Source organism: Salarias fasciatus, chromosome 5 (assembly GCF_902148845.1).
Source record: "Salarias fasciatus chromosome 5, fSalaFa1.1, whole genome shotgun sequence".
Taxonomy (NCBI): domain Eukaryota; kingdom Metazoa; phylum Chordata; class Actinopteri; order Blenniiformes; family Blenniidae; genus Salarias; species Salarias fasciatus.
Window position 1 is genome coordinate 35,531,262 of NC_043749.1, and position 19,453 is coordinate 35,550,714.

Sequence of the window (19,453 nt, forward strand, 5' to 3'; positions counted from 1 at the left end):
CTGAGAGACGGTGTTTTAAAGTCCAAAGGTGAAAATGCAGATTCACAGGCTGTCGGGTTCTGCTCTCTCTGTTTGACTCTTTTGTAAAAAGGAGGCAGGACTCACATGAAAACCTTCAGAAACAAGTGTTCATGTCAACAGCCTACCCAGTGGAGGTCACATCCAGCTCTGACCAACAGTCCTCTGTCCTCGAACAGCTTGGAGCAGCAGAACTCCTCGACACCACGTCCACCAGGCCAGAGGAGCAGCTGCAGAAACATCTGCACAGGGATCTGGATGTGAGGGAAATTCCAATTTACTCCCAAACTGAGATCCAACAGGACACTTCTGAGCCGCCACAGTCAACGTCTCAGAAAAGGCCGAGCTTCACCACGAATCTGCACAATTCAGCATTTATTTCCTGCATCGCTTCACTCAGAACAGAACATGAAAAACAGAATGCAATGAGGACGATTTCCAGACATGGTAAAGATGTCCAGACCTGCCGGAGGGATGGCTGCTACACAGCATGGAAGGCAGAATGCAGGAGCAGTAACTACCAAACTACCAAAGTACCAAAGCACCAAACTACTAAACTACCAAAGTACCAAAGCACCAAAGCACCAAAGTACCAAACTACCAAACTACCAAACTACCAAAGCACCAAAGTACCAAGTACCAAGCTAAAAGTACCGAACGACCAAAGAACCAAAGCACCAAAGTACCAAACTACCAAAGCACCACACTGCCAAAGTACCAAAGCACCAAACTACCAAAGCACCAAAGTACCAAACTACCAAAGTACCAAAGCACCAAACTACCAAAGTACCGAAGTACCAAAGCACCAAAGTACCAAACTACCAAAGCACCAAACTACCAAAGAACCAAAGTACCAAAGTAATTAACTATCAAAGCACCAAACTACCAAAGCACTAAAGTACCGAAGTACTTAACTATCAAAGTACCAAGCTACCAAAGCACCAAAGTACTGAAGCACCAAAGTACCAAACTGCCAAAGTACCAAAGTATCGAAGTACCAAAGTGAAGCACCAAAGTACCAAACTACCAAAGTACCAAACTGCTAAAGTACCAAAGTATCGAAGTACCAAAGTGCCAAACTACCAAAGTACCAAAGTACCAAACTACCAAAGCACCAAAGTACCAAACCACCAAAGTACCAAAGCAGTAAACTACCAAAGTACCAAACTATCAAACTACCAAAGTACCAAAGCACCAAAGTACCAAAGTACCAAAGCACCAAAGTACCAAACTACCAAAGTACAAAAGTACCAAAGTACTAATCTACCAAAGTACCAAACTACCAAACTACCAAAGCACCAAAGTACCGACGCACCAAAGTACCAAACACCAAAGCACCAAAGTACCAAACTACCAAAGCACAAAAGTACCAAACTACCAAAGCACCAAAGTACCGACGCACCAAAGTACCAAAGTACCGACGCACCAAAGTACCAAACTACCAAAGCACCAAAGTACCAAACTACCAAAGCACCAAAGTACCAAAATGCTAAAGTACCAACTACCAAAGCACCAAAGCACCAAAGTACCAAACTACCAAACTACCAAGGTAACAAAGTAGTAAACTACCAAAGTACCAAAGTACCAAAATGCTAAAGTACCAACTACCAAACCACCAAAGTACCAAATCACCAAAGTACCAACTACCAAAGCACCAAAGTACGAAATCACCAAAGTACCAAACTACCAAAGCACCAAAGTACCGAAGCACCAAAGTACCAAACTACTGAAGCACCAAAGTACCAAACTGCCAAAGAACCAAAGTACCAAAGTGCTAAAATACCAAAGTACCAAAGTACCAAACTACCAAAGCACCAAAGTACCAAAGTACCAAAGTACCAAAGTACTAAAGTACCAAACTACCAAAGAACCAAAGTACCAAAGTACTAAACTACCAAAGAACCAAACTATCAAACTACCAAACTACCAAAGCACCAAAGTACCATACTACCAAAGTACCAAAGTATCAAAGAAGCACGAGGCTGCAGAACTGCTCCAGGAACAGGAGAGCCACAGGTATTGAAAATCCATCTTTTTAGAAAAGCTTTCTGCAATACTTTTTAGCTTTATATTCTTGAATGATGTATTGTATCTTATGTTTTTATTTTAATTGTAGCACTTTGGGATTTGGAGTGAAATGTAAAGTGCATAATAAATAAAATCTATTATTATTATTATTATTATTATTATTATTATTATTATTTTCATCATCATCAGCTGTCAGGCTGCACACAGTTCACTGGCTTTCTGTCAATTTTCACTTATCTGAATCACAACATGTGTAAATGTGATATTGTCAAACCAAAGGGAGGTCCTGGGCTCTGGGGGGAGGGGGGAGGTCCTGGGCTCTGGACAGGGGATCCTGGGCTCCAGTGGGGGTCGCAGGTCTCAGGAGGTTACCATGCTGTTCCAGTCATTGGCCCGGGTGTCTTCGGCCAGCAGTGCTTGCGGTTAGGTTGAGCCTGACTGTATTTTCCCTGCATGGCTTTCATCTGTCAGTCACATCCTCCAATTAAGATTTTACATCCCAGTCATGTGAGGAGTTGATGAGCAGCCAGGAGAAACGCTGGGGAGGCTGCAGATAAGAGGATCCTCCTGCTCGCTCTGTGGTTGTCTCAGCACTTCCTGGAAGACGGGGGATTAAAATGTCGGATTGGGATTAGAGTTTGCCAGTCTTTATTAACCAAAAGGTTCAGAGTTCACATGGCTTTGATAATAGGGAAGAATAATCCCTGCACGTTAAAGTGCCGGCTTCATTGTGCAGAGGACAAAGGGAGGAAGAGGAGGAGGCCTGGTCCAGGGCCCGGCGGAGCGCCTTCAATTCGCCTGAATGGGAATTCCTCCTTTTCTCTTATCGCTCTTTAAATGAGCTCAGATAAGAGGAAGTGGAAATTCACATTCAATTCAGAGGAGATTTACTCTTGATCCTGTTCCCGGACTTGTCCTGAAGCGGGACACTTCAGAGAATAATAACTTTTTAACTCTTTCCTGGAAAACGTCTCATCAGTCTGAATAGTTTTCAGAGGAGCAGTTTGTCCTGCGCTGTTCAGCCCCTTCCTGACAGAATAGAGTATGTGGATAGAAGTAGATAGAATATGCCTTTTTCTATGTCGCGGTGCAGAAATCCAAAGTATAGCAGTACGTACAGACAAAAAAACTGCAAACATACGTGAAATAACATGTAAAAAGAAGACTGCAAGTACAGGACATCATGACCAGTGTAGTAAGAATGAATCTTTCTAAATATGGATGTGTGTTGTTAATGAGTTGGTGAGGAGCTGCAGTACCGGTATTTCTCCCCTCTGGTCTAACCCCACAGCCAGCTGGGTCTCAGAATCCTCCTCCAGGCTCCACCTCGGCCTTCACTCTGAGTTCAGCTCAAAGGTCAAAGATCACCTGCCAAAGATTCACGCCGTGTTTCCCAGACTTCTGTCAGTCCACGCTGGTCTCAGCCTCCAATGGAACTCATGGAAGGACACAAGCGAGGACAAAGTGGACACCTGGAGACAAAGTGAAGGTCCCTCCCTCTAAAGTGAACACAGAGACGCCCTGTTCAGAGCATAAGAGTCTCGATTTGAATTCAGTCTCACTGAGGCTGAGAGACATTTACAGTCCATGAAGTGAAGTCAGTGCTGAGTAAAGACTCCGGCTGGACGGCCATGAGCCGAGAGCTCATGATACAGCTGCTCCCGTCAGCCGTTAGTTCCCTGTCATGTGGCAAATATGAAAACTTTCAATTAGAGCGCCTCAGTTCTCTCATGTCACAGCTGAACAGGAAGAGTCCCTTCGATAGACGACCTTCCTCGTGGCTTTGGCTTGTTTTCTCTCCGAGGAGCTCTACGAGCCGGGGCAACAGGGCCTGGGCCGGCGGGTGGAGCCACAGCAGCAGCTCCATCTGGAGGCCACGCCCTTAAGGCAGGCCGGGCCGCCGTCTGGAGGACCCCTCATCTCTGCCTACGCTGTGTCTTTCATTGATTCAAACAGCTTTGAAGACAGGCGTGGGAACTGGCTGCTCAGCACCTTTTTCAGCAACAGCTCTGGTTTCACAGCAGAGACAGAAAGAGGAGAGAGGAAGCCTCAAAATCCAGGTTTTACTGTTTTCACAAAGGCCTCAGAACATTCTGCTGCTGTACATGAACTCAACATCGGTGTTAAGAAACAACAGGAAGCATTTAAACTGTCTAAAGGAATCAAATCATCGAGAAGTCACTCTGTGCAAAGGTGACTTGAGGTGGTGAAGAAGTGAAATGCTGGATGTAAACTTGAAATATTGCTCTGATTTCCCTTTGTGGGGTTTCAGTGATCATGATGTGCTGGATGGTCTCATTAAACAGCCTAGCTGCTGAACTTCTCAGAGCTCTCAGGCTCTCCTGAGTTAATGAACATACCTGCGTTCTGACCAGCCTGCTGGCGTCTGAGCTCTTCTCTCTGATTCTGAAGACCATGTTATTTCTTTCTTTTGAGTCACTATGAGAATAAAGTGTTACCGCCGTCCACCTACATCAGTCTTCCCATAAAAGACATTAATAGCGGAAACAGAGTGGACCAGCAAGACGACTGCTCCACCTGGTTTTAGTTCTTCCTGGTTTTAGTTCTTCCTGTGTGAATGTAGGGTGTGCCCTCTCTTCCTGTGATAACGCCATGGGGTCTTTAAGATGCTCCTCCACCTCAGCGTTGGTACAGTTCCAGAAGTCTTGGATCGTAGAAAATTCACCTCATATCAGACACTCTAATTCACAGTCATGGCTTCCACGCAAGGGAGAAACCTGGAATTCAGTGTGTTTTCCAAGACAGACAGCAATGGAGAAGTGTGTGGTGTGTGTGGTGTGTGGTGTGTGTGGTGTGTGTGTGTGTGTGTGTGTGTGTGTGTGTGTGTGTGTGTGTGTGTGTGTGTGTGATGTTCTCCACTCCATGGAACAGACTGTCACCATTATATCTGGGAGGAGCCCCGGAGCATCAATGCTCAGCATCGTCAGGAGGTGTCGGTTAGAACTTCAGTGTGATTTCAGCGAGCTCAGCTGGGAGAGTCGGTTTCCTTTCAAACAGGTTTAAGGTTCATTGTCCAGATGTTGAAATGACACTGGACCCAAAACTGCTGCCAACCAATGGACGTCAGATAACAGCTGCTCCACCCCAGGAGGTTCTGCAGGAAGGCTCCTCTGAGTCGGGTTCTGCAGGTTTCTTCCTGCAGGGAGTTTTTCCTTTCCTTTCTCTATATAAATAAAGCTGAATAGTGAATGTGAATGGGTGAATGTGACTAACCCTGTGAGGTGCTTTGGAGGCTGTGAACTCCACGGGAGTCTGCTCTGAGCGAACACCAGTCGGTCCACACCGCTGTTTGTGTGACTGGTGCCTCTCGGGCCGACCTGGGCAGGACCTCCCGGGTCGGTCACAGTCAGGGTCACTCTGCTGTGTGCTGTTCATTCCACCGATGACTGAACAGCAGCACGCCACTCTGGCACTGGTGAGGCCGGTGGACTGAGCCTTTAAAGAGCAGAGTTGGTGTCAGAGGTCAGCGCAGTGACTCCTTGGACATCACTCTAAATTTCAGTTTCTTGTCCCATGTCTGCTGGGATTGTTTGGCTCCCCTCCAGCTCAAGTCTGGATGGATAACAGATTTACATGGATGCATTGGAGAATGCCTTCATGTTTTGTCCCACGGGGTTCTTAATCCCTGCAGGAACAGAGGACTGAACCAGGGACTTGTTGTCGTTCCTACTTGTTGCTGTAGGGCAGCAGTTCTGGCAACAGCAAATAATGAGGAATAATCATCCTGCATAACGACGACGACTCCCTCAGCAGGCAGCAGTTTGACCCCTTCCAGATTATCATCTGTCTGCCTTTCACATGGCAGAAGCAAAGCTGTCGGCTGAAGCTTGAACGTTGGACACGCCGGGCCTGATCGACGTCCACAGCAGAGTGAGGTAGCGATGCTCCTGATCGGGCCTCGTGTCCGAGCTCGTCCACTGATCCTCAGGGTTCCCTCAGCTGCTCAGGAGTGAGGATGCTGTGAGGAAAAAGAATATGCAAAGAGGAGACGCTGCATTTCGCTGAGGACCACACCGGGACTACAGAACAGAGTCTGGATCACTTCCAGGTCGACTTAGATACAGCAGGATGTTCTCTTCTGCTCAAAGGCTCTGAGGAAGTATTAGAGACTAAGTTCTGAAAAACTAAAAGCAGAATAAAATGTTTAAAAGAAACAAAACAAGAAGAAGAAGAAATCCTTTGTTACTGACTCAGTTTCAGCTTGGTTACAGGACTCCTCTCTCCTGAGGTGTGAGCGTCGTTCAGTAGCAGACATGTGGTCCTCCTCAGTCTGGAAATACAGGTCAGTCTTCAAACATGCAGGTCACTCATTCCAGGTTGAAGGGCGTAGCGCACTGTGCACCATCAGCACCACCAGCACCATCCTCACCATCAACACCACTAACACCATCAGTACCATCAGTACCACCAGCACCATCAGCACCCTCAGCACCACTAACACCATCAGCACCATCAGCACCACCAGCACCATCAGCACCATCAGCACCATCAGCACCATCAGCACCACCAGCACCACTAACACCATCAGCACCATCAGCACCACTAACACCATCAGCACCATCAGCACCACTACCACCATCAGCACCATCAACACCACCAGCACCATCAGCACCATCAACACCACCAGCACCATCAGCACCATCAGCACCACTAACACCATCAGCACCATCAGCACCACTACCACCATCAGCACCATCAACACCACCAGCACCATCAGCACCATCAGCACCATCAGCACCATCAGCACCACTAACACCATCAGCACCATCAGCACCACTAACACCATCAACACCACCAGCACCATCAGCACCATCAACACCATCAGCACCATCAGCACCATCAGCACCACTAACACCATCAGCACCATCAACACCACTAACACCATCAGCACCATCAGCACCATCAGCTCCATCAGCACCATCAGCACCACTAACACCATCAGCACCATCAACACCACCAGCACCATCAGCACCATCAGCACCATCAGCACCATCAGCACCACTAACACCATCAGCACCATCAACACCACTAACACCATCAGCACCATCAGCACCATCAACACCACTAACACCATCAGCACCATCAACACCACTAACACCATCAGCACCATCAGCACCACTAACACCATCAGCACCATCAGCACCATCAACACCACTAACACCATCAGCACCACTAACACCATCAGCACCATCAGCACCACTAACACCATCAGCACCATCAGCACCATCAGCACCATCAACACCACTAACACCATCAGCACCACTAACACCATCAGCACCATCAGCACCACTAACACCATCAGCATCATCAGCACCATCAGCACCATCAGCACCATCAGCACTATCAGCACCACTAACACCATCAGCACCATCAGCACCAACAGCACCATCAGCACCACTAACACCATCAGCACCATCAGCACCATCAGCACCATCAGCACCACTAACACCATCAGCACCATCAGCACCATCAACACCACTAACACCATCAGCACCACTAACACCATCAGCACCATCAGCACCACTAACACCATCAGCACCATCAGCACCATCAGCACCACTAACACCATCAGCACCATCAGCACCATCAGCACCATCAGCACCACTAACACCATCAGCACCATCAGCACCAACAGCACCACTAACACCATCCGCTCTGGCCCGGCGTGTCCAACGTTCAAGCGTGAGCACCAGCAGCACCAGCCAGCTGCTCCGACTGCACCAGTCCACAGAAAATCACATCCAGCAGGAAGCACTGAAGGCTTTTGTCACCTCTTCGGAGTTTCCCGGTGTGATGTCAGGTCTTTGTTGTTTCAACGGTGTGAAGACGTCATGTCCTCCGAGCGGAGCCACGCCCCCCAGCCCCACCCCTGGCGGCTCCGCTGACCTCGGCTTCAGGAGGAACACGCTGTCGGTGTGAGTACGCTCACGTCTCCACCGATTACATTTCTACCACAAACCGCGGAGAGGGAGGTCGCTACAGGAAGGTTCCAGGTTAAAGACCGGGGTGGCGGTGTGGATCAGAGAACAAAAAACATTTAAAGATTGGCTGAGAAATTCAAGTCTCTGGAATCACTGAGACCAAACAGGAAGTGAGCTGGGGCCACGGCTTGAGCTGCGTTTGAATAGCAAATGAACACATTACACAGCTTCAGAAGAGCACAGCAAGGAGCTCATTAAAAGTTTCAATGCAAAAAGAAACATGATTTTGCTTTTAAAATGTAGAGTAAGTCTTATTTTTTTGATCCATTCAGCAAACAAAAACAGTATTTGATGATTGATTCTTCCATTGTCAGTTGCTGAGAAGCAAATGGTCAGATTGTTTCTGTTTGACAGTTCTGATGTTGTGTGAGATCAAATAAAAGTCTTAGAATTAGACTCTAGTGACCAGTATGCATGCATGATGAAGGTGCAGAAATGACAGCATGAATCCTCAGCAGTTCCCCCTTTATTCTGCCCTCAAGTGCATGAGTCAAACCTTCAGAAGTGTTTAGTCAGTGGACCATCAGGTAATGAACTCAGTGACACAGCAGCCAGAGGATCAAACGTTGGTCTGATTTTATTATGGAAAACATCGATCATGCATGCAGCAGCAGGGAATGTCTGTGAATCCTGAACACATTTGTTGATGGTTTTCGTGGTCGTCCAGTCACTGCTGATCCTGCCATGCAATCTTGAGCAGTATTCTGAAAAAAAAAAAAAAAGAAAACCATTTAATGGCCAGATACTCTATTTTCTTCATAGTTCTGAGAAGTTACTCTTTTTTTGTTTTTGAAATTTTAATCTATGCAAGCTACTCAAGTCAGTTCAACCCTTGAACTTCATCAAGTACAAACAGTTTGCTGGAAAAGTGCACTTCACTCATCAGCGGTCCGAGTCATGGTGGACTCTCTCCATCGGTACCGTTGGTGCTGTGGAGCGTTCAGAGCTGCTGGAGCTCTGTCCTGAGGGTCGAAGCTTCAGCCGCCATCTGCTCCTCGGATCTCCACTGGGAGGGATGGTCCTCGTCCTCACGGTCGTGTTTCTGCAGCTGCAAATGCAAACAGTGTGAACAGTCAGTGTCACAGCGTCTCTCTGAAATACATGCAAAGCTTAGCTTTTCTGGAATGCAGAAAAAGAAAAAGATTTTCCATTCTCAGAACTTTAACTCAGCGCCAGCATAAACAGCAAGAGGAGCTACAAAAGAGCAGAGGTCAGGGTGGAACTCCGTCGTGAGGCTGAAGGAGGGCTCACAAAGCCTTCTCCTGCCCGCTCACTCGATTGACAGCCTGGACTCACATGTCTCTCAGCTTCTACAATGCTTTCACTTTCACTCCTGCTTGGCAAATTTGCCTTCATAACATGTGGCAAGATGTGGTAATTTACCCAGACCCTGGAAAAGATCAAATTATTATACAGTAATCTGCAGATTGGTTCATTTAAAGTTATCAGGAATACTGGTGATTCAAGACAAACATAACAGCACAGCTGGGATCTGCACCAAAACCCCCGGCAGGACTGCTGGAGTATTTGTGGATTATTGGGAGAGAACAGCTGTGGAACTAAGAGGAGCAGCACACACTGAGCTCCCATGCTGCTCTGCTCCTTCTGGGACTCCACCATTTCCCACCATGAAAGATCAATCACTTCCTGTTTATCGGTGAGAATGAGCTCAGGGTGTCTGTCCAATCGCTGAAACAGCATCAAACCTGTGAGAGAATGGCTTCTCTGTGGAGATCCAGCCAGACTCCAGACCTGAACCCAGCCCAGACGCTGTGGAATGGATGAACAGCCTGGAGTCTGATCTGAAGCTGCCCAAGAAGGAAAAACAGTTCAAATTCCTCCTGAATGCATCAGCCAGATGAGCAGAAAGTGACGGTCCATGGTGCCAGAGGAAGGAACCAGGTTCACCTGTCCAGCTGTTTTCTATCCACAGATGATTTACAGGCTCATTAACATGTTTTTGACTTGAACCGTGAAGGTAACTCAGGATGGTGGGAGTGGTTGGCTCTCCCGTCTCACAATGAGAAGGTCTGGGTTCAAATCCCAGCCAGGCTTCTCTGAGTGGAGACTGAAAGTTCTCCCCGTGTGAGGGCTTCCTCCCACTGTCCAAAAACTGGATGATTGACAGATGGAGGATGGATGGATGGATGATGGATGATGGATGGATGATGGATGATGGATGATGGATGATGGATGATGGATGGATGGATGGATGGGATGATGGATGGATGGATGATGGATGGATGATGGATGGATGGATGATGGATGGATGATGGACGGATGGATGATGGATGGATGGATGATGGATGATGGATGGATGATGGATGGATGGATGATGGATGGATGATGGACGGATGGATGATGGATGGATGGATGATGGATGGATGATGGATGATGGATGGATGGATGATGGATGATGGATGATGGATGGATGATGGATGGATGATGGATGGATGGATGATGGATGGATGGATGATGGATGATGGATGGATGGATGATGGATGATGGATGATGGATGATGGATGGATGATGGATGGATGAATGATGGATGGATGATGGATGGATGGATGATGGATGATGGATGATGGATGATGGATGGATGGATGATGGATGGATGGATGATGGATGGATGATGGATGATGGATGATGGATGATGGATGATGGATGGATGGATGATGGATGATGGATGGATGATGGATGGATGATGGATGGATGGATGATGGATGATGGATGGACGGATGGATGGATGATGGATGGATGATGGATGGATGATGGATGGATGGATGATGGATGGTTGGATGATGGATGGATGGATGGAGGATGGATGGATGGATGATGGATGGATGATGGATGGATGGATGATGGATGGATGGATGATGGATGGATGGAGGATGGATGGATGGATGGATGATGGATGGATGGATGATGGATGGATGGATGGATGATGGATGGATGGATGGATGGATGGATGGATGATGGATGATGGATGATGGATGATGGATGGATGGATGGATGATGGATGGATGGATGGATGTGCAGCGGTTGTTTCTCTGGGCTCACAGGCGACTCAGAGAAACTGTAAATCAGCTGTAAACAGTGACTGTGCAGCAGGCGGCCCTGGTCTGCGTACTTCGCTTCAGAACTCCAGTGTAATTCCGAGCCGACGCTCTGTGCTGTCCACGCCGTTATGTTTGTTTGACAATTAAAGCAGAATTCCTCAGCTGTGAAATCTGCCCGGCCGATAAGGCGCTAAGCCAGAAGTTGGGCCGGTCCTCCGGCAGAGCGCAGCGTCTCGTGGAAGTTGCAGCACGGTGTGCGATTGCTGTGACTCTCTGTCAGGGCGCACAAAACAAACACGCCCTGAGGAGCAGCACGGGGGTCACAACCTCCTTTGCACAATCTGAAGAAACCGCCGACGGCTCCGGCGACACGCCATTGGCGTCTGGGTTTGTGTTGTGAGGCGTAAACAGAAGCGACTCTGAAGCAGAAAACGCAGCATCCTTCAGACAACGCAAACATGAGGGATGCATTACGGTTCAGTGACAACAGACAAAGAGAGGATCAGCAAGCCGAGAAGAGAAAACATTGCTTGTGACATGCCGTGACTTCAGTTTCAGCAAAAACGTGTCTGATGTTAAATCAGCTCGTACATGAGGGTGGAGGTACGGTGCAGAGCGGATAAAGCATATATGTAGAGACAACAGGCCCTCGGCGCTCTCAGTAACTGAAGCAATGTTACATCGCTCTTTCAACAGCCTCACCTGTCTGACGGATGCAACAAATTCTGAGACAATTATTTAGAACTGCCTCTATGATCAAAGTTTCTCTATCCATCTATCTGTCTGTCTGTCTTTTTTCTGAACCAGGAAAATAAAGGAAACTGCATTAACTTTTCAAAATACTGTTCCAGACAAACTGCAGGTTAGAACATGTTGATGGTATTTTGGTTTTTTCTATTGGTAAACGACTGAAGCCCTGCCCTCTCACAGAGACTTGCTCTGACATGGAGTCTTGGATTGTGAGTCTGGGTCTTCACCTCACAGCTGTCCACAGTGTTTCTCAGAGGGTTTCACTATGGAGATCCTAACACACTTCACCTCGAGGAAACGCCAGTCCACCAGGAGTCCTGAACGCAATCCGTAAAAATGATTTCTCTCATCAGCTGAACCAACCAGGACAAGGCGCAAAGTGGAACCAAGAACCCAACAAACTCAACTGAAAAGTGAAATGTCTCATGTCAAAGGTATGCTGCAATACCTGGGCTTGGCATTGGAGGTTTAATCTGAAGGGACTTTACTGTCCAGAACAATGCTTGATTGATTGATTGATTGATTGATTTTATTTCGGACACATAAAAAATTTTGAAAAAATACAAAACACAGGAACACACACGCACAGCAAAACACACATTCCAACATCAAGTGTTTACATACAGGCTAAAACGCCAATACCTCCAGAGCCTTGAAGTGAACCTAACCGTACTCAGAGCAGGATTTACCAGTGCAGAAATAATGCCGTTCCTTAATTTAGACATTCTACACATACAGCTGAACATCAGGTTCCTGATACAGCAGGACATGTAGGAACATCAGCATTATCAAACCTTTGGCTTGCACTGCTCCCTCTGGGCACGCTGAGCAGCATCCTCAGCCATCACGATGCCACCTGAGTCTCATGGAGCTCCTTCTGTAGTGCCGCCACAAGTGGGCAGTGTACACCGGGGTGCAGAAGGTTTTAAAAAGAGTTATCTTAACAGGCAACGAGCACATACTACATTTTCTCTTCAGCATGTTGGCCTGTGCAGACGTCATACGGCATTGTCTTTGAATGTCCCTATCACCAGACAGGTCGTCACTCTAACAGTGTCCTGGATATTTAACTTCTTCACATGTTTTAAGGACAGTACCAGAAAGAGAGAAGACAGGGAAAGACAATTTATTGTCTTCCTTGCTTCTGACGGTCATGATGTTACTCTTGTTTCCATTAAATTTAATATCAAAATCAGAGCCATGTTGAGAGCATACTCTGAGTAGCTGCTGGAGGCCAGCGCTGCATGGACACAGGACGACCACATCATCTGCGTACATCAGGTGGTTCACCATACCATCTCCAATCATACCGCCTGTTCTACAGCTGTTCAGTTGGTTTGATAACTCATCAATATAGATATTAAAGAGAAATGGAGATAAAATACTCCCCTGCCTAACCCCATTGCATCCATTGCAATGCTTGGATCAACGGACAAAATTGTAGTTAAAAAGTAAAAATTCATGGAGAAACAGATTGTTGAGTCCTGGAAAGTAACTCTGACAATCTCAGTGCATCTGGATCAGATGTTGTTGGTATCAAGTTGTTTATGATTAGAAAGACACTATTTCAGTCAGATAAGCAATCAGAGGGTCTACAGTTTAAATCAAACCTTCAGTGGTTACTCAACCCAAGAAACAAACTCTCAGTTTGCAGATGATGAAATCAAAGTTTCATCAGCTGGGACCAGACAGACTTCGTACCAGAGAGAGATGTGTGTTTCAGACCTAGCTCTGGTTCTTCTCCTCATGGTGCGTCTGGAAGAAGCCAGAACTCTGGCTCTGACTCTACACGTGGTCTTGTTTCAGTTTCAGCTCTTCCTGTTTGATGTCTGTCTGTTTCAGGCCACTTCCTGTTCCATCCTGTTCCTGTGTGTCTTCGCTGTGTGTGATTTCCTGACTCCTCCCTGATGTGCTTCACCTGCAGCTCCACCTCCTCAGCAGGTGGAAACTGTCCTCCCTGGTCTCTGAGCCTTCCTGTTCGGCCATCTGTCCGCGGTCTTGGATTCCTCCTTCAGACTTGTCAGAGTTTATTCAGAGAGCTCTCTGGACGTCTCCTGCGTCTGCATTTGGATTCTGTCAGGGTTTGTGACGTGATGTTCGTCAGAAAGTCTCCCAGGTCTTGTTAGATTCAGGACGGTTCTCATGACTTTCTTTAAGATTTGAAAACGTGACCTCCACATTCCGACACAGCGCTCGACCCCCCTGACCTGTCACGCCCTCAGGCAGCGCCCAGACCCCCTGGGGACGGGTTCAGGTGCAGGGCCTGGAACCAGGGAGGGTTTCTTCACTCGCTGAGCGACTGGACAGTCCTCTTCTGTTGTCCAAACTAGAAACACACACATCGCATCAAAGCCGGCCTGGAGAGATCAGACTGACGGCATTGACGCTCAGAACAGACTGCAGATCAAACACCCAGACACAGAGGACAGGTCTGGTCGTCCACTCAGAACGGACACAGGAATGACGAACAGCTCAGAGAGCGTATCTTACAGAGAGGCGTGGCTGTCCTCGTGAACGCTCTGCTGCTTCACTCCGTAAATGGAGCGAAGGTGAGCAGCCAGCCGGTTTATAGAGCAGCAGAGAGGATCGTAAAACGAACAACCAGAGCTTTATTCTGTGTACACAGCAGACGGCCGTACGGATCCCTGGCACCGCTTCAGCTCGCTGCTGTGCTCATGTCCAAACATTTGCGTGTGTGTGTGTGTGTGTGTGTGTGGCTCCCTGCTGAGCTGTGTTAAAGCTCTTCTCCTGGCGGAGCACACACTCTGCTCACTCTGACAGTGATGAACATGTCCATGAATACTAATGTCCTGCATGTGTCTTCATCTGCTGCTGGATGAAGACAAACAGGAAACACACACCGTGTGGACCCTCACACGAAGAGTCACTCATATTTACACATCCTCCACACTTTCTCTGGAATTACCACATTTTATTTCATCCATTCATTCTTTAACTTTCTCTGAACATGATCTGCGTTTATCTGTTAAAGTTAACTGAATGCCTGAAAAAGTGACTCCTGTTCTTTTGAAAGTTTTCTCTCTTTAAGACATCTTCATCATTTACAAATTCACCTCCAAACCCGAACAGGAACCTGGAGTTCAGCACCGCTGAGAGACTTGAGTTGAGCCGTTATTGACTGAGAGCCTTTTTACTCAGGCGAGGCTGAAGGCGCCGACAGCTCCGTCCAGCAGTGTGTTCAGTTCCGGTAGCTGAGTGACTCAGGACACCCTCTGGTGGTCCAAACTGGAACTACCAGAGAAGAAAAGCTAATTCTACCGCCTCTGTAGAAGATGTGACGACTGTTTCTTCCCAAACGGCTCATGCTTTCATAATTCTTCTAATTATGAAATTCTTTCAGGCTATTCTTTAATAATTTCATTACATGTTTTTTATTCCTATGGAATTCTTTCTTAAGCCGGCCACACACTACAGGATTTTTTCAATCTTCCCCGATTCAGACACCACACACTACACGACAGCAGAGGACAGATCGTACCCGATCTTCCTCTCCTGATCGTCTAGTGTGCGGTGTCACTCCGGAGCAGACCGCACACTAGCAGATTCTTCAGCCGAGAATCGGCTCCTCACTCCTCCAAATCTCACGTCGTCCGACGTGACTTTGTGCTGTTTCCCTTCATTGCTGTTTTTACATTCATCTCCACTTTCAATAATAAGTGGAGAACTCATTCGTTCCCTCAGTTCATTCATTCACATCGGTATCGCTCCTTCAGTGCAGACCCCCACCCGCCGTGCGCACGGAGCACGGACTGTCAGCACCTTGTTAGAAAAATTAAATGTTCCAGTACAGAAGAGGGAAACATAGTTTCAGATCATTTTATTATAATTTACATTTAATAATAATTCAGCTTATTAGCTAATCTGTTTGTGTGTTTTTTTTGTTTTTTTTTTTACTTTTGAGTCCCGAGTGCAGCAGTAGAATAAAGTTATTAGCAGACCGTGTCAAATAAAAGCTACTTTTTAAAATCTTTTTTAAATCATCAAATATCTTAAATCATTCTTTATGTCCACAGATTTGATAGTTTAAATCAGAGTAAAAATACGTTGATGAGGAAAGTTTCATTATAGTCCGCTCTGTCTCTGAGGGCACGGAATCAGTGGAAATTTTTTTTTTTCTTTTATTATTATTTTTTTCTTCCCCATTCTTCCGTGATGGTTAATAACGGAGATTAATTAAAACATTGGGATTATTGCAGGACTGGCGGAGATGCAGATATTAGACCGTTTGGGTCTGAATGGAGGATCCAGTTCATCCAGGAGCGACAGGATTAACCATCACTTTCTGTACAGCTGAGTTTAGAGCTCTGGCTTTTCTGTTTCACTGTCATATATAGTGAATATATTTCACAGACATATATTCATCCAGCTCTGACAGCTGCGGGGGGATTTTTTTTAATCAGCGGCACCTTGGTGAGACGGAGCTGTTCATCCAATCAGAGAGCTTTATTTCGAGGGTGTGGACGGCTCTACTCGGAGCTGATCGGCGCCTCTCGGAGCGCACCACACACTACAGGATTTGCGATCGGAAATATTGAACATGTTCATTATCTCCGATCTCCCCTTCCGACGCCTCCCGAGAGGCTCCGACCGGAAAACATCTCTCGGAACACACCGCACACTACACGAAGATCGGACCCGAACTCATTTGCATACTCCCGACAATCGGACCCTGTCGGCCTCGATCGGGAGGAGAAGATCGGGGCAAAATTCGGCCCGATTATCCTGTAGTGTGTGGAGGCCCTTAACTGCTGTTACAGATCTTTTTTTTTTTCCAGAGTGTGAAGGTTTTGTCAGACATGCAGCAAAATATATTTCAAAGAAGTTATATAAGAGCTTGACTGAAAGGAATTGGGGAAGAGCAACACGCGAGTTTCGTTTCTATGGATAGCATTCTTGATGAAACTGGAGAGTAGAAATAACGTGTTCAAGTGTCGTCTATAGTGGTGAAAGGTGCACTCAGTGGAATCATACTCCACATTCTACCAAGCAGCAGGATTTCACTGGATAACCTTGTATTTTGCTTTACAGCCGATTGCTACTGTGCATGTATGGATGCCTTTTATCGCCGCTCCTTGACATTTAACCACACGACACAACAAAGGAGCCTCTGGCCTGAAGGGAGGGGAGCTTCATGTATGAAGAAAGGTCAGAATGGAGGTCAGCAGACAATCCGCAGGCGAGAAAATGAGCTTCTGCGGAAGCAGAGCATAAGCTGGCACACTGTCACGCCTGATTGACCCAGTGTCTGCAGAATTAATGTCTCCACCGCCAATTTGCTGTAAAAGCGGCTCAAATTAAGCAGGAATGACTATTATCAAGAGCGGCTGTTTTTTACAGGCAGATTGAGGTTGTGCAGGCGGCGGAGCGGCGTTTATGAGGGTTTATTCTTGAAACTGACAACATGAAGCAGTGCTGCAGTGCAGACAGCTCGGTTGCTATGCAGATCATGGAGAAGGAATTGTGGCTAATTGGAAAAGAGTCACAGGGGAACAACACCAGCACGTGGTAGGATGGAAGAATGTCTTTTTTTTAATGAAATTGTGTGTCAAACTATGTGTGTATGCTGGGATAAAGAACAAGAACCCCAAAGCTACGAGGGACTCAACAAAGAATCAGAAATCCACGTTTCCACACCTCATCCTCTTCTGAGCGTTCCACAGGAATCCCAGTGTTCAGATGCATTCTGGACGTGAAGAGGCTCGCTGAGAGGAGTGTGTGAAGGTGAAAACCTCGTGCAGGACTCGGCGTCAAGCAGAGCTGGATGATCGTAGAGCCTTGCTCTGGGTCTGAACCAGAGAAGTGGACTACCAGACCCAGATGGACCCAGATGGACCAGACATTCTCAGTCCCTGATCAGCAGGTTATCAACCCAGGGTTCAATGGGGATCAGTGTGAAAAAGGGGCGGGGTTTCCAGCATCTGACCAATCACACCTCCTGCAGAGCAGCTGCCTTCACCTCCGAGGAGCAGAACACTGTTCTCCAGAAGTATGAAGAGCTCAAACATCGCTGCTGCTCAGCCCTCGCTCGTTTGACGGCTGCTCGTCAAAGCAAACTGAGTAAAGCTCAGACGACCTGCTGTAACAGCAGGAGGCGCTGCTGGCAGACCCTCACTGCCTCTGGTCCTGGACGCACTGAATGTACCGGAGATCAGTAAAATCTGAGCACCGACGCGTGTCGGAGGGAGGAGGTGTGTTTGCCAGAGTTTTAATGGCTTTGAGGTGGCGTCAGGTGATCTACCACCGCAGTGTGGGATCGGTTCATTCAGCGGTCAGTGAGGAACAGGTCTGTCTCTGACAGGAAACATTAAACTGTGGCGAGGAGATCAAACCCTGGTTTACAGCAGCAGAGACCATTTGCCATGGAAACACCCCAACAAGCTGGAGGAAGCGACGCTACTGCCTGCATCAGTGCTAATGCTAGCGGTTCACAGGCTAGCATGAGAGATTTTATATACAACAAATCAAAGAAATGTGACAAAACACGTAGTGAACATATCATCAGCTGAACACCTGAAAGGCCCTTTAGTCTGAGAACCGCTGGAGCTGAGGTATACAGTGTTTCAGTGGAGACAGAGCCCTCTAGAGGTCATGTAGTGCAGCTGCTATAGAAGATCACTAACGTATAACGCCATGAGTAACCGGTTACATGTATGTTAGAGGCCCTGGTTACATGTGTAGAACAAAGTCTGCCTAAATAATAGATTTTTTTTAAAAAATTGTGCTTGAATTTGAAACTTCAACTCTGACACCGTGATGGTTCTGACTGCATTATTGTCGATCTGGTGTGTTTGGAGCCAGTCTTTCCCCCCAAAGTGAGAGCATGCTGGTGAAGCCGGCTGGAGAAATACACGGCAGAACGTACAGCTCCTTCAGTATTCACTGCTCTTACAGAGGGGAAGGAAATCTCAGGCAGGACAGAGAGAAATAAATTGCACTTGATTAACCTTCAGCAACCCCATTTTCTCCCGTGGCAACTGGGAGGTGGACGGCACACGGGCCGCAACCCTCTACGTCAGACAGGACACGCTTTCATTAAACAGCGACCTTGCAGGGTAACCGAGAGGTCGTGCTGACCTCGGCATCATCCACATCCACTGAAGTGATAACAAGGCTCCGTACACACTGCAGCCAGCAGTCAATATAACCTCTGACCCGCCGAGAGAGCCTGCAGGACGAAGACATCCGGCTGGGTGAAGACCTCAGCCTCCCCATCAAACCAGGTCTGAGTCGTTTTAATGTCCAGGCCGACTCCACGCTTCTGGATCACTCTGTGAAAAACCCAGCCGATAAAACAGCATGCATCACTCAACCCTGTGTTAGCAACTTCACAGAAACAAGAAACAAAACGCTGTTTTAAGTTGACATGCTCTGAAACTCACAAAACAAGGTTCTGGAGAGCAGTGTTCTCCGCTGTCCTTCCAGCCTGTCACACATCCACCAGTGTTTGAAAAGAATCCACACAAAGCCGGAGCTGAAGTGTTCGCTACGTCTCACAGGAGTACGAGTTCTTTCACGTTCTCTTCTTCTCCCACCTCAAATGTTCACACAGCTGAAAAGTGGCTGACGTCTCCACAT

At 47.2% G+C, this 19,453-nt stretch overlaps 1 protein-coding gene across 3 annotated transcripts in view; it reads right to left on the minus strand.

Annotated features, from left to right (window-relative positions):
- Positions 1 to 8,631: 8,631 nt before the first annotated feature.
- fhit (fragile histidine triad diadenosine triphosphatase) overlaps positions 8,632 to 19,453 on the minus strand; it is a 284,494-nt gene continuing 273,672 nt past the window's right edge. For 2 of the 3 annotated variants that reach the window (XM_030091933.1, XM_030091934.1), the window contains exons 7-8: positions 8,970 to 9,096; positions 8,632 to 8,752 (exon numbers count right to left, since the gene is read on the minus strand). In XM_030091933.1, the coding sequence (XP_029947793.1) occupies positions 8,989 to 9,096 (108 nt within the window). In that variant the 3' untranslated portion in view covers positions 8,632 to 8,752; positions 8,970 to 8,988. Of the gene's footprint in view, positions 8,753 to 8,927; positions 9,097 to 19,453 lie in introns of all 3 variants that reach the window. The other variant, XR_003931493.1, reaches the window with a different exon arrangement.